At 44.6% G+C, this 14,031-nt stretch overlaps 1 protein-coding gene across 1 annotated transcript in view; it reads left to right on the top strand.

Moving 5' to 3' along the window:
- The window catches only part of GSTP1 (glutathione S-transferase pi 1), a 38,508-nt gene that overhangs the window by 9,823 nt on the left and 14,654 nt on the right, over positions 1-14,031 (top strand). The window contains exon 2 of the mRNA XM_085897704.1: positions 2,929-2,964. Within this exon, the coding sequence (XP_085753830.1) occupies positions 2,929-2,964 (36 nt within the window). The remainder of the gene's footprint in view (positions 1-2,928; positions 2,965-14,031) is intronic.

The following is a 14,031-nucleotide window of genomic DNA, read 5'->3' as shown; positions in this document are numbered from 1 at the left end:
AGCAGAGAACCAATATTAATAGGACGCAGGTGTTGGTCTCGGAGCGACGGGAATGGGAGAGATGGAGGGAGACAAGAGAACGGCAGCACTGGGTTTTCACTACAAGCAATATGGTTTGAGTCGTGGCTTTGGGAGCTATTGGGAGATGAAAAACACAAATTCGGTGACTTTATGATGTTTGGACATTTGAGTTAGAATTTTCATTGGACTTTCAAGTGTAACACACAAACAATTTTTCTCATTAGGATGAAATGACGAATTTTATTTACGTCCCACTAAATCTTTACACATCTTGTGCATTATCAATAAATTCAATTGGTCAGCTTTGCTCCCTTATCTGTGGCTGTATTTGGCCATTTCCAAAGGATGGCTCTCGGTTGTCCTTCTAGGATTGCTGGGTGACAACACCAAAGCTACAAATGCCATCCAAACATACCGTATGTGCTGCAAGCTCATGGGCTTGCACTCCCCAGAGGAGCTTTTCATAAATTTTTCATCCCACTTGGCTTTTGTTCTCCGATTGTCTTTATTGTCTGATTTTGTTGGAAATTGTGCCCATCTTCCACGTCCCCAATTGTCTGATTTGCAGTGACGAGTAAGGTGGCCAGACAGGTGCTTCCCCTGTTAGGTCTGGGAAATGAGGTTTTACTGTATTGATTTGTCCAGTATCTTCTTCTTCTTCTTTCGGCTGCTCCCGTTAGGGGTCGCCACAGCGGATCATCCGTATGATCCGCATAGTGATTTGGCTTAGTTTTTACGCCGGATGCCCTTCCTGACGCAACCCTGGTCGCCTCTTACGACACAGGGATTTGGTACACCTATTCTAACCGGGGCATACACCGGGTCCAGTACACTGGTACTCACTTTGCCGACCTCGGAAGGATGACAGGCTGAGTCAACCTCCTGGTGTGTATTCATTCAAGCGGACAACGGGGCTTGAACTCAGGACCTTTTGGATCCCAAGCCGCTACCCTAATCACTACGCCAACACCAGGCTGTTGATTTGATTTGTCCAGTATATTATTGATTATCTATTACTTCTACATGGAGGGCTGGTAGGATAGCCTGGAGAGATGCACACTCGCATCCAAGCTGTCTAGCCTGGGTTTGAATCTTGGCCCAACTATAAACCATCATCCTGGTGTTTCGTAGGCAGGGTGATTGATCGTTGTGTGTGTCCCTCCAATTGACGTTAAACTGGCATTCTGTCTACCGGCATTGGTTGGTGTAGGTTAAAGATCCCATGATGTCCTTTGCAATGAATAGCTGAGCTATCGATTGCACCATGAACAAATTCCAAATTCCTCCCCTCACCTACAGGTGTACTGCATTAGCGGCACAACCGAGCTCTCAGAAATGATGCGAAACCAGCAGCCACAAGCTGCACACAAAATGAATGGATGAACCTCTTCATGGACACTCAGTAGCTCAGTCATATTCCAAACCCCCCAGTTCAAGTTCATCTGAAAATGTGCATCGTCATTCGCAGGACAAACTAGTGTGAAATAATTTTTATTTTTAATCTTTATTAATCTGCTTACTTTGATCTCCCATAACATATGGGATGTCCTCAATATCTTGTCATTCCTGTGTAACTTGGGATTTATCTCGAGTACAATTAAGTTTTTGTTGCATCTGTTTATTAGCCCGCTTTGGACTTGTCCGAAATGGGGGCTGAGGGATTTGGTCTGGATTTGTGTGTGTGTGTGTGTGTGTGTGTGTGTGTGTGTGTGTGTGTGTGTGTGTGTGTGTGTGTGTGTGTGTGTGTCCCCGTCCGTCCGCAAGCATATCTCGGACATGAATGGACGGATTTTATGTGTATGTCGTACAAAGACAACACATGATGGTATACATATGCACGTCGTTTTTTTTTTTTTTTGAACATCAGATCCAAGACGGCCGACTGGCGGCCATTTTAGGTGTAAAAAAACAAATCTGGTGTCGAACACTTCCTCAACTATCTCTCGGACATGTATGGACTGATCTTGTTCAAACAGCACACAGATAACGAATGATGGCTTATATAAGCACGTCATTTATTTTCGAGATCACATCCAAGATGGCCGACTGGCGGCCATTTTGTTACTTAAATGTGTCCCCAACCATTTCTCAGACATGCATGGTCCGATTTTGTTCAAACTTGGCACAAGCATAGCACACGATGGCATACACGTGCCCCTCACTTTATTTTGTGATCTGATCAAAGATGTCTGACTGGTAGACTGGCGGCCATTTTAGTTGTAAAAAACCCGATGTTGAACATGTCCTCAACCATTTCTTGGACATGCATTTACCCATGTTGTTCAAACTTGGCATCCAGATAACGAATGATGGCTTATATATGCATGTCATTTTTTTTCGAGATCAGATCCAAGATCGTTGACCGGCGGCCATTTTGTTTCTTAAATGCATCCCCAACCATTTCTCAGACATGCATGGTCCGATTTTGTTCATACTTGGCACAAGTACAGTACACGATTATAGCATACACGTGCCCCTCACTTTATTTTGCGATCTGATCAAAGATGGCCGACTGGTAGACTGGAGGCCATTTTAGTTGTACATAAATGTGGGTTATCCCTTTAACTCTGTACAGCAAAATTAATAAAACAACGGGGGCTATGGCTTTTTGTCTTTTTTACTTGTTACATGGTATTATTCATTACATGTACCTTTAATAATGCTCCATAGCTCACGCATCCAATGGATCTGTTTGTGCATCGTCGTTCTCATGACGGAGAATGATTCTGCCCAAGGTTCTGTGCGACCTTTTCAGAGCATTTGAATGGTTACAAGATGAAATGCATCCCTGACAGCGTACTCGTCAATATGCTTTCTTCAATCGTATAGTTGCTGCTGTCACGCATTTTCAATGCTGCATATTATTGTACAAACATAATGCATTTGTTTATGTTCTTGTCTCCACAGTGTCTAACTTCAAGATTACATACTTCCCCTGTCGAGGTAGATTGGCTTTACATCTCCCACCATACACTTCCACCTTCTATCAAGTACTGTTGTTCTGGCCTGTTCTTTGTTATTTGCCTTTGCAGTTAAAAGTTGTATTATTATTGTGTTTCACACTCTCCTTAAACTACATCATCTATTTTTTATTTTTTTTTGGATGAAACACCAAACATTACTCCCCCCACTCTTCCACTCCTCTGGGATGATGGAACAGGAAACTTCACAACTTTACAATCTTTCAAAAGCTTTCATCTGTAGTACCCTTACAACATGCTATTTAAATCTTGGATTTAAGGCCACTGCCTTTCAGATCCCAGATCATTGTGGTAATGTGCTGAAACCTTTCATGAAATGCTTTCTTGAAGTACTCTTTTTCTCCTTCCTTACAAACTTTTCTATGGTTGCTCACATTTCAAATGTGCATTTTCAGGCTTGGTAAGCTTCATTGTGTGCAGATTGGCCTTTGAGATTTAAACACGACAAGATACTAATATATTGTTGCGAATTCGTGCCCGCCGGCGTGCGATCGACCATGTGAGCCAAAAGCGGCCGCCTCGCCCACCGGAACGGACAATTCAGTCGTGACCCTCCTGGAACTACCGCCCGGAGCCAGTCACGGGTGGGGGTTTAACCTCACCACGATCGTGCCAATTGCCCATCCGCGCAGGATAGGCTCGCCAAATTCGACCTACCTAAGTACCTGCGCGGGTGGTCGACCGGGCGATCGTACCTCGCCGCAGGTCGACTTCAGACACGAACCGCTTAAGCGGTTCGTTCCGTGCTGCAGAGATAACGAAGCGGAGTTATCGTCGACCTCGACGGTTAGGATTATTTACCGGGCATTTTAAACCCACTATCAATCCCTTACGTGATGCAAGATGGAGATTCAATACAAGGAAAAGACGAAGCGAAACGGGAAAACAGTTCACACAATGCACTTTATTTACACACACACACACAGACAAGCACGTATATACAGCCATACAGTCAAAACAAAATGCAAGGAAAGAGTTAACACCGAATACAAGCAAAGGTTTATTTACATGCACTTAAACAGTTTCTACTTTACAAGACACTGCGCCACAGCATGCATTCAACCCGAAAGAAAAGAAAGCCACCCTCACAGGCAAGGAGGCAGACAGGTCCGTAGACCAAATGTACGTGGATCCTGGAGGATCGGCCAGGTCCACGAGACCGGGAAGGTCTTACCCGCGTCCTCGTGACGCGACGGCGGGCAAGCCGCAATGTTTGCGCAGCTGCGCCCCAACTCCGTGCCCCTGGCGTGGTCGGCGAGCCCTCTCCGGCATGCTCCGCGCGAGCGGTTTTGTTGGCACCACGTTTAGGGTGGGGGAGGAATGGGCCCCCCCAGCACTATCTCAGCGCGGATGGGGGGGGGGAGTTGCTGATACTCAGGGAGAGGGGAATGGCTGGCTGGTTTGGACCCCACGACGAGACGAGCGACCCCCACACCGCAACCTCGTTGACGACCTCCGTCTCCACTTGACTCGACTTCAACTCGACCAGCCGCCTGCAACTGAACTGCACGAACTCCACTCGACCCGCACTGAACTGTAACTCAACTGCAACTCAACTGCAACTCAACTGCAACTCAACTGCAACTCAACACCTGAGTCGCCTTATGCTCGCGTCTTTATAGGCCTCAGGAGGAGCCTATATGCAAATATTCGGATCAAAACGCGATTGGAGGCGGGGCCACGCCACCCTCTGTTCAACCATTGGTGCGGCAAAAAGGGGGCGTGAAGCCTTTTTGATCCGAATTCCTCTCATACAGAATCCATGTTCATCGCGATTGGAGGCGGGGCCATACTATCTTTTTCTTTTTTTTTCTTGAAATGATTTTTTCATCAACCGCTGTCACAACGGGAACCCAACGGGTTCACGGGTCGTCTAGTAATCATTATAAACTCACTCTGTACATTCACAAGCCCCATATACAGTGGGGAGAACAAGTATTTGATACACTGCCGATTTTGCAAGTTTTCCCACTTACAAAGCACGCAGAGGTCTGTAATTTTTATCATACGTACACTTCAACTGAAAAAGACGGAATCTAAAACAAAAATTCTGAAAATCACATTGTATGATTTTTAAACAATTAATTTGCATTTTATTGCATGAAATAAGTATTTGATCACTTCTTCTTCTTCTTCTTCTTCTTCTTCTTCTTCTTCTTCTTCTTTTGGCTGCTCCCATTAGGGGTCGCCACAGCGGATCATCTGTATGATCCGCATTGTGATTTGGCACAGGTTTTACGCCGGATGCCCTTCCTGACGCAACCATAGTCGCCTCTTACGACACAGGGATATGGTACACCTATTTTAACCGGGGTACACACCGGCCCAGTATACTGGTACTCATTTCGCCGACCTCGGAAGGATGACAGGCTGAGTCAACCCCCTGGTGTATTAATTCAGTGGCCCATCGGGGCTTGAACTCAGGACCTTTTGGATCCCAAACCACTGCCTTAACTACTGCGCCAACACCAGGCATAAGTATTTGATCACCTACCAACCAGTAAGAATTCCGGCTCTCACAGACCTGTTAGTTTTGTCTTTAAGAAGCCCTCCCATTCTCCACTCATTACCTGTATTAACTGCATCTATTTGAACTCGTTATCTGTATAAAAGACAACTGTCAACACTCAATCAATCAGACTCCAACCTCTCCACAATGGGCAAGACCAGAGAGCTGTCTAAGGACATCAGGGACAAAATTGGAGACTTGCACAAGGCTGGGATGGGCTACAGGATAATAGGCAAGCAGCTTGGTGAGAAGGCAACAACTGTTGGCGCAATTATTAGAAAATGGAAGAAGTTCAAAATAACAGTCAATCTCCCTTGGTCTGGGGCTCCATGCAAGATCTCACCTCGTGGAGCCTCAATTATCATGAGAAAGGTGAGGGATCAGCCCAGAACTATACGGCAGGTCCTGGTCAATGACCTGAGGAGAGCTGGGACCACGGTATCAAAGAAAACCATAAGTTACACACTACGCCTTCATGGATTAAAATCCTGCAGTGCACGCAAGGTCCCTCTGCTCAAGCCAGCGCATGTCCAGGCCCGTCTGAAGTTTGCCAATGACCATCTGGATGATCCAGAGGAGGAATGGGAGAAGGTCCTGTGGTCTGATGAGACCAAAATATAGCTTTTTGGTTTAAACTCCACTTGCCGTGTTTGGAGGAAGAAGAAGGATGAGTACAATCCCAAGAACACCATCCCAACCGTGCAGCATGAAGGTGGAAACATCATTCTTTGGGGATGCTTTTCTGCAAAGGGGACAGGACGACTGCACCGTATTGAGGGAAGGATGGATGGGGCCATTTATCGCGAGATCTTGGCCAACAACCTCCTTCGCTCAACAAGAGCATTGAAGATGGGGCGTGGCTGGGTCTTCCAGCATGACAACGACCCGAAACACACAGCCAGGGCAACTAAGGAGTGGCTCTGTTGGAAGCATCTCAAGGTCCTGGAGTGGCCTCGCCAGTCTCCAGACCTGAACCCAATAGAAAATCTTTGGAGGGAGCTGAAAGTCTGTGTTGCCCAGCGACAGCCCTGAAACCTGAAGGATCTGGAGAAGATCTGTATGGAGGAGTGGGCCAAAATCCCTGCTGCAGTCTGTGCAAACCTGGTTAAGAACTATAGGAAACGTCTGATCTCTGTAATTGCAAACAAAGATTTCTATACCAAACAGTTTCTGTTCTGTTTTTCTGATGTATCAAATACTTATTTCATGCAATAAAATGCAAATTAATTCTTTTAAAATCATACAATGTGATTTTCAGGATTTTTGTTTTAGATTCCGTCTTTCACAGTTGAAGTGTACCGATGATAAAAATTACAGACCTCTACGTGCTTTGTAAGTGGGAAAACCTGCAAAATCGGCAGTGTATCAAATACTTGTTCTCCCCACTGTATGTCCTTCCCATTGGTGTTCAGAAACATCTAATCCAGATACACAGTCCATTCACTGGTAGCGATCTGCCCGGGGTTTGTGTAACTTACACCAGTCCACTCGGAATTTGCACCAACACACTTGGTTGGGAGTTTGTTTTGGTGCAGGAACTTTGGTGCAGGAGGATAATTTATCCCCCTTAGAATGCAACATAAAACACTATCCGCTTTGCTTATAGCCGACTGCTAACCCACTCCCTCCACCTTCCTCCCCCCCTTCCATATCTGTTACCACCCCCATATCATCCTGTGTGACACACTCCAACATTGGTTCTTGCATTCTGTAAACCCAATTTTCATTGTTCTTAACCATTCCCAGCACCTAATATTTCTTTCTGTTAACCTGTCATCTGCCAATATTTTCCCCAATCCATTGATGTATCAAGATTTTCCTGAAGCTGGTGACACCCCTTGCTACTATCTACCTTATCTCTAAGTGTTGTGTCATCTGGAAATTTAGAAAGCCAACTATCAACCCCACTATCCAAATCGTTGATGTAAATAATTAATAATAATTGTCCTAGTATTGATCTCTGATGTACCCCACTATTTACATCCCATTGATTCATAGTCATCAAATGAAGAAGGCCTTGGAAGCCACACACAGAAAGCCAGCGACAGTGGCCTGCAAAAGTAATCATCCCCTCCAAGGTTTTCACATTTTGATGCCACCTGAGCTTATTTCATGATGCTTTCAAATCAAACTTAATATATAGAGTCTTCACAAACTACTCCAAAGTGAAAGAGCTAAAAAAAATACAGATAATATGTGAATAAGTTAGATTAACAGAGAAAATCAGATGAATCTCAGTTAAATAAATATTCAAACCCTTTCCCTAATTAACCCTAAATCACCTCAGGAGAAAATTATTTGTTTGAAAGGTAACAAAATAAGTGTAATAGGTTTCACCTGTGTGTAATCAGTCGTTTAACTTAAAAATTAAGCTCCCTCACTTCTCAAAGGAGTTTTAAGGAGCAACGATCTTGTTCAACCAACAAGGCAAACATGAAGATGAAGGATCTTTCCAAAGAAGTCAGACATAAAGTGGTGGAGAAACACCGTTCAGGAGAGGGTTAGAAGGAGATTGCAGTCACTCATTATCCCTTTGAGTATCGTGAAATCCATCATTTAGAAGTGGGAGACATATCATACCACCCAGACTCGACCCAGATCATGTTGCCCATCCAAACTCAGCAGCCAGACAAACAGGAAACTGGTTCAGGATGTCACTGTAAATCCACCAATGACTTTGAAAGATCTGCAAAGCTCTTTGGCTGAGATGGGGGTCAGTGTTCATCAATCAACAATATCACGTTCCCTTCATAAAGCTGGCCTCGATGGGCAGGTGGCAAGAAAAAAAAGCCATTACTGAAAAAGACACATTTAAAAGCTCATATAGAGTTTGCAAAAAAAGCATCTTAATGATACTGCAGGCATGTGGAGAAAAGTTTTGTGGTCAGACAAGACAAAAATTGAACTTTTTGTTCTAAATTCAAAGCGTTATGTCTGGTGTTAGCCGAACACTGCACACCACCTCGTCAACACCATCCCTACTTTGAAGCATGGTGGTGGCAGCATCATGTTATGCGGCTGTTTTTCATCAGCGGGGACCAGCAAGCTTGTCAGGATAGAAGAGACAATGGATGATACAAAGTATAGGAGAATCCTTGATGAAAACCTGCTTGAGTTAGCCATGAATCTGAAACTGGGTAGGAGATTCACATTTCAGCAGGACAATGATCCAAAACACAAAGCTAAAGCCACACTAGAGTGGCTGAATAAGAAGAAAACAAGAAGACGATGTCATGCAGAGCATGATACTTGCAAAATCCAAAAAACAAATTTCACCTCAAAAATAATTGCTGGTTGAATTAACTGACCAAATATACAACGCCTCTTCAAATTTCAAGTGAATCAGATGAAAACTGACTATTCTAGAAATTCGGCCGATGTTGACCTTTAGGCCTATGTGGACCTCCAAAATAATTGGTGGTTGAATTCAGTGACCCGGAATATCTATCCTCTTCAAATTTCAAGTGGATCGGATGAAAATTGAGGATTTTAGAAATTCACCTTAGTTGTTGACCTTGGGCCGATTTTGACCTTTGGGTCCATTATGATCTCAATAATAATTGGTTTGGTGAATTCAGTGACCTGAAATATATATCCTCTTCAAATTTCAAGTCAATTTGATGAAAATTGAGGATTTTAGAAACACCACCTTAGTTGATGACCTTGGGACTATTTTGACCTTTTGGTCGATGTTGACCTCAAAAATAATTTGCTGGTTTAATTCAGTGACCTGAAATATAAATTTTCAAATTTCAAGTCAATCGGATGAAAATTGAGGATTTTAGAAATCTCATCTAAGTTGTTGACCTTTGGCCTATGTTGACCTTTTAACCTTTTGACCTCAAAAACAATAGCCTTCCTTTTGACAAACTCAACCATGTGGTGAAGAGCAGTTTAAAATTGTGACCTGTAGGGGACAAACAGACAGACAGACAAACAGACAAGCCGGTAGGCGGCCATGGGTCGCCGAGCATCCGATGACCTTTGACCTCTGATCTGAGTTAATCTAGTACAAAGTACTTACGAAATTGCAATCGAATCGGTTAACCCGTGTATGAGCAAGGGGGCTTTGAATGGTCATTTTGCCCGAACAATGCACTCATTGACCTTTGACCCCTGACCTAGCCGAGATAGGTCAATATGTCCTGAAGCAAAGTTGTAGTACTCATTGAGTACTATGTACCTATGAACTTTCATTCGTATCGGTTAATCCGAGAAGGAGCAAGGGTGCCTTGAATGGTAATTTCGGCCGAAAAATGCACTTATTGACCTTTGACCCACTCGAGATAGGTCATTATGCAAAGAAGAAAAGTTGTAGTACTCATTACAGTCTATAAACATGTAAAGATTCATTCGATTTGGTTCAACCGTCTTGGAGCTAGTGTACTTTGAATTTTCAGCAGGAATGCTCAATGGCCCTCAGACACCCAAGTTGAGAGGGTTACCATTTGGAAACTATAAGATATAGAAAAAAATGGATGTCATATCTCAGATAGAGAATCACCTAAAGATTATGCATACCAAATCTCATCGAGTTCCATCTACTGATAACTACTCGGTATCAATTTGAATGACAAGTACCGAAAATGCGGTTTGATATCAGAAATCCCCAAAGTTTGAGGGGGTGCTGTGGGTGAACAAAGATATTTATCGAAAATCCGGCTCGATCGTTTGTGCACAATGCATTCCAGATGATTAGTGTGAATTTTCATGACCATCTGACCATAACCCTAGGAGTAGCATTTGGCGCGAAGGCACCTCCAGTTCTCGCATATTATCGATTTTTGCCCTTTGACCCCTGACCGAAGCAATATCGGTCAATATGTCCTGAGGCAAAGTTGTAGTACTCATTGCATCCTTTGTACCTGCAAAGTTTCATTCAGATTGATGCACTCACCTGGTCGCTAGGGGGCCTTCAATTTTCGCCAATTTTCAGGCATACCCCATTTGTAGGGGGCGCTGCGGGTAAACTATTCCATATATCACAAAAACCGGACTATATTTGGTAGAGCATCACCTGTAGATGATTACTGCCAAATTTCATAAGCCTATGTGGGATAATGGCTTTTGGAATTGATTTCGCGTGAACGGTACCGATTTTGAACGTTTTTCGGTTGTTGCTAGGGAAACAAAGCGTCCCTAGCAACCATCACAATTTCCAAAGCACTAGGTCATAAGATGTACCTACCACCCGAGTTTGGTCAAAATCAGCCCACGTTTACTACCAATTATGCTGATGACAAACGAACAAACATTCAAATAAACAAAAACAAACAAACAGACAGAATTACTGACAATAAGGGTCACCTATTTTGGTGACCCAACAGAATAACAAAATCGACCAACCAATATGCTTGAAAAATCTTCGATTTTGCAAGTAATAAATGTTCTTGAATGGACCCAGTCAAAGTCCTGACTTGAACCTAATTGAACATTTGTGGCGAGACTTGAAGATTGCAGTCCATCGACGATCCCCATCAAACTTGGCAGAACGAGAGCAATTTTCACGTGAGGAATGGGCAAATATTTCACCATCTCACTGTGAAAAGCTGGTAGAGACCGACCCAGAAATACTCATAGCAGTCATTGCTGCAAAAGTTCTTCCACCAAGTACTGACATGAGGGGGTGAATACTTTTACAACCAGTGAATTTTGATTTGTACATGTTTTTTGCAGGTATTCCCGACATGTAACCTCTTTACCACTCCACCTGGATTTAGTTTGATTTCTTCAGTTCTGAATATAAAAAGTTCATTTGGAAAAATTGTTTCCACGTAATTTGTAATTCCTCTCAATGTGGTATTATTGGTCAGGGGTGGATACTTTTGCAGGCCACTGCAGGTACCTGACAGTGCCAAAGGCCCCTGATATTGTTGCGAATCTGGAAGCCATGAGCACACAACATACAGGTCCTATAGATCAGTTATATCGGTAAGTACATGTTGCCAGTTAGGGTCCTGACCCTAGTCTAATGGGTAATTAAATGTTCCTGCGCTGTGGAGTTATTTTAATAGTCAGGTTTTCTTTTCGTTTATTTTTACACCACCATCAACGCCAGCGTCATCTTCCTCTCGCTCTGCTCGACGCCATTGTCTACGTGTGTTCGATCACGTATGGGGGCGGAGATTTCCATCACCTCAGATTGAGACTCCGCCCAGAAGGGCAGGGGCGTGCTCCTTGTCCAACCAGGAACCTCATCACCTCAGATCGAGACTCCGCCCAGAAGGGCTCAGTACCTCAGGCTGGCTCCGCCTTAGCCAGATAGAGTGTTCGCCCCCGGCCAATCGGGAGGCCGCGACGAGTTGTCCGAGAACGGACCGTTCAATGAGAAGACGAGTGGCGAAAAAAGGAGGTCTCTCGCGCCTGAGCACAAAAAGGAGGGGCGGTCTGGACGGCAAGAAGTGAGCATCTGCACGCAAGGTGGTTGAGTGCGAAAGCGTCTGCGCACGGAGGGAACGTCTGCGTGCAAGGTGGTGGAGTGCGAAAGCGTCTGCGCACGGAGTGGTCGGTGCAACGGAGGGTCTTCTCCTGCTAGCTTTCGCCCTGCCGACTTCGTTCGCCTTGAGCCCGGTCGTGAGGGTGTCTGGATCGTCTGGATCATGCTGGGGGTTCAGTTCTGCCCCGAGGACCTGGTCCTTGAAGACCGCACGAGGCGGAAAGGTCAAACAGACTCTCACCTCCAGCTCGACTGTCCTCCGGGCTAGAGGTCCGAATAAAGACCATTTTGATCCGATTCTTTGGGTGTGTGCGTATGTGTGTTTGTGGCGCCAGTCAGTTAAGTAGGAAATTGTATATGTGCCGTGCTGTATATACGTGCATTTCTTTTAATCTGTTTAATTCTGCTCTTGCGTGCTTCCCTCATTCCCCAATTATTATTGTAAATAAACATCCCCATTTGTGAAATGTATCCGCTCGTTCGTGTCCTTTCCTCCATTGGCTTAGCGTGCTGCGTGTTGGAAAATTAGCCAGGCTGTTGCCGCTGTAACGGGTTATTTGGACTGACGGATCTCGGCGATAAACCGCTCGGGTCGCACACGGTTCGAGTACGCTAAGCGACTTGTTCCGTACGGGTGCCGTTGAGGGTGTAAATCTCGGTAAATCGCCACGTGGAAATCTAGGTATTTTGAAAATTGGCGAATAACCCTGTACCACATGTCAAAAATATTGACGCTTCACGTTCCGATAAGGGACCCGTACTTTTCCGGAGTTTTCCGAAAAGGTACGATCTAAATTCCCGGCGATCGGTCGAGCCGACTCTACTGCTCCATCTAGCGGTCGTGCTCGCAGCCGATACCCGGCCCCGCAACAATATCTCCAGACATGACCTCTTGTTTAAGATTTGGAGCCTCCATCCATTGTTGAGAGAGAAGCAGTAACTTGTAGTTTCTTCAAACCCAGGCTAGACAGCTCAGAGGTGAAGAAAATCTGTCTTTGTATTTTTCTTGTGTATGGGAACGATGTTGGCTGACTTCAAGCAGATAGAAGGTGGCCTAAGGTGAAGGATCGGCTGAATAATGCAGGCAAAGATATAAGCATGAGCAGCAAAGCAGGATTTGATAACATTGACACTGATACCATCTGATCCCGTTGCCGAAGCAGGGTAGGAATGATTTCACCTTTGGTGAATATTGCACAGCATACAGGAGGTAGTGGGGATTGGTGATGGAGTAATGTGGGAAACGAGAGGGAAGGTTTGTTTGCCGAAATTACTTTTGGAGGTAAACAAGTTCAGTAATTCAGCATGGTTGTTGGAGAGGATTAAAGAGCAGCACACAGCGGAGATAGACTTAACAAAACCTCACCGACATTTGAGGACGAAGACAGGTTGGAGGGCTGAGCCATAAGATTGATATCATGTTTTTGTATGGCTTGCCTGAGGATGGATACGCACTTGTGGGCCTTTTGAAACGATCAAAGGTTGCCTCCTGCGGTTTTTTAAAATTGCAAGTTGAGAAAGTGAGCAGCGTGAAAGCAACTGCCTTGCCACAAGAGCGTTTGTACCAGGACTGACAGCAGTCTTTGTACCAGGGATTCAGTGAAACACAAATTGATTGAAGACCAGTCTTAGTGAGAGAGAGCAGATTATGGTCCTTGCTCGTCTGCCTGAGTGAACTGCTCATCTTAGCAGCACTGAGGCAGCTCTCGATAACTATCCAGTTAGCAATGTTTTGACTTTCACAAGAAAATGGTCAGAGTAGCCAAGTGAGACCGAGGTCGAACAGCAGTGGTTGAAGGGAAAGTTAATCATTGCATCGTACAACACTGAGGAAGGGAGGACATGCCATTGGCAGAAATGCTGGTTTGGAAGTTCACTGATGGGGTTAGACCCATCGTGGCACAAAACGTCTTCACAGCATGGCTACCTGTTGTTTAATCTTCCAGCCAACTTATGTGTTGGCAGTTTAAATCACCACAAATGAAGAGAGTTGGTTGGTTCGTAGTAAGGAGTTGATAAGGAAAGAATGGTAATTAGTTGTTGATACAGGAATGGTAAGGTACAATGTACAATAATGAAGGTAC

This window comes from Eptatretus burgeri, chromosome 10 (genome assembly GCF_056783735.1).
Source record: "Eptatretus burgeri isolate ZD-2024b chromosome 10, Ebu_testis_v1, whole genome shotgun sequence".
Lineage (NCBI taxonomy): Eukaryota > Metazoa > Chordata > Myxini > Myxiniformes > Myxinidae > Eptatretus > Eptatretus burgeri.
The sequence above is the reverse complement of the archived record's forward strand: the minus strand, read 5'-3'. Positions and strand labels throughout refer to the sequence as shown.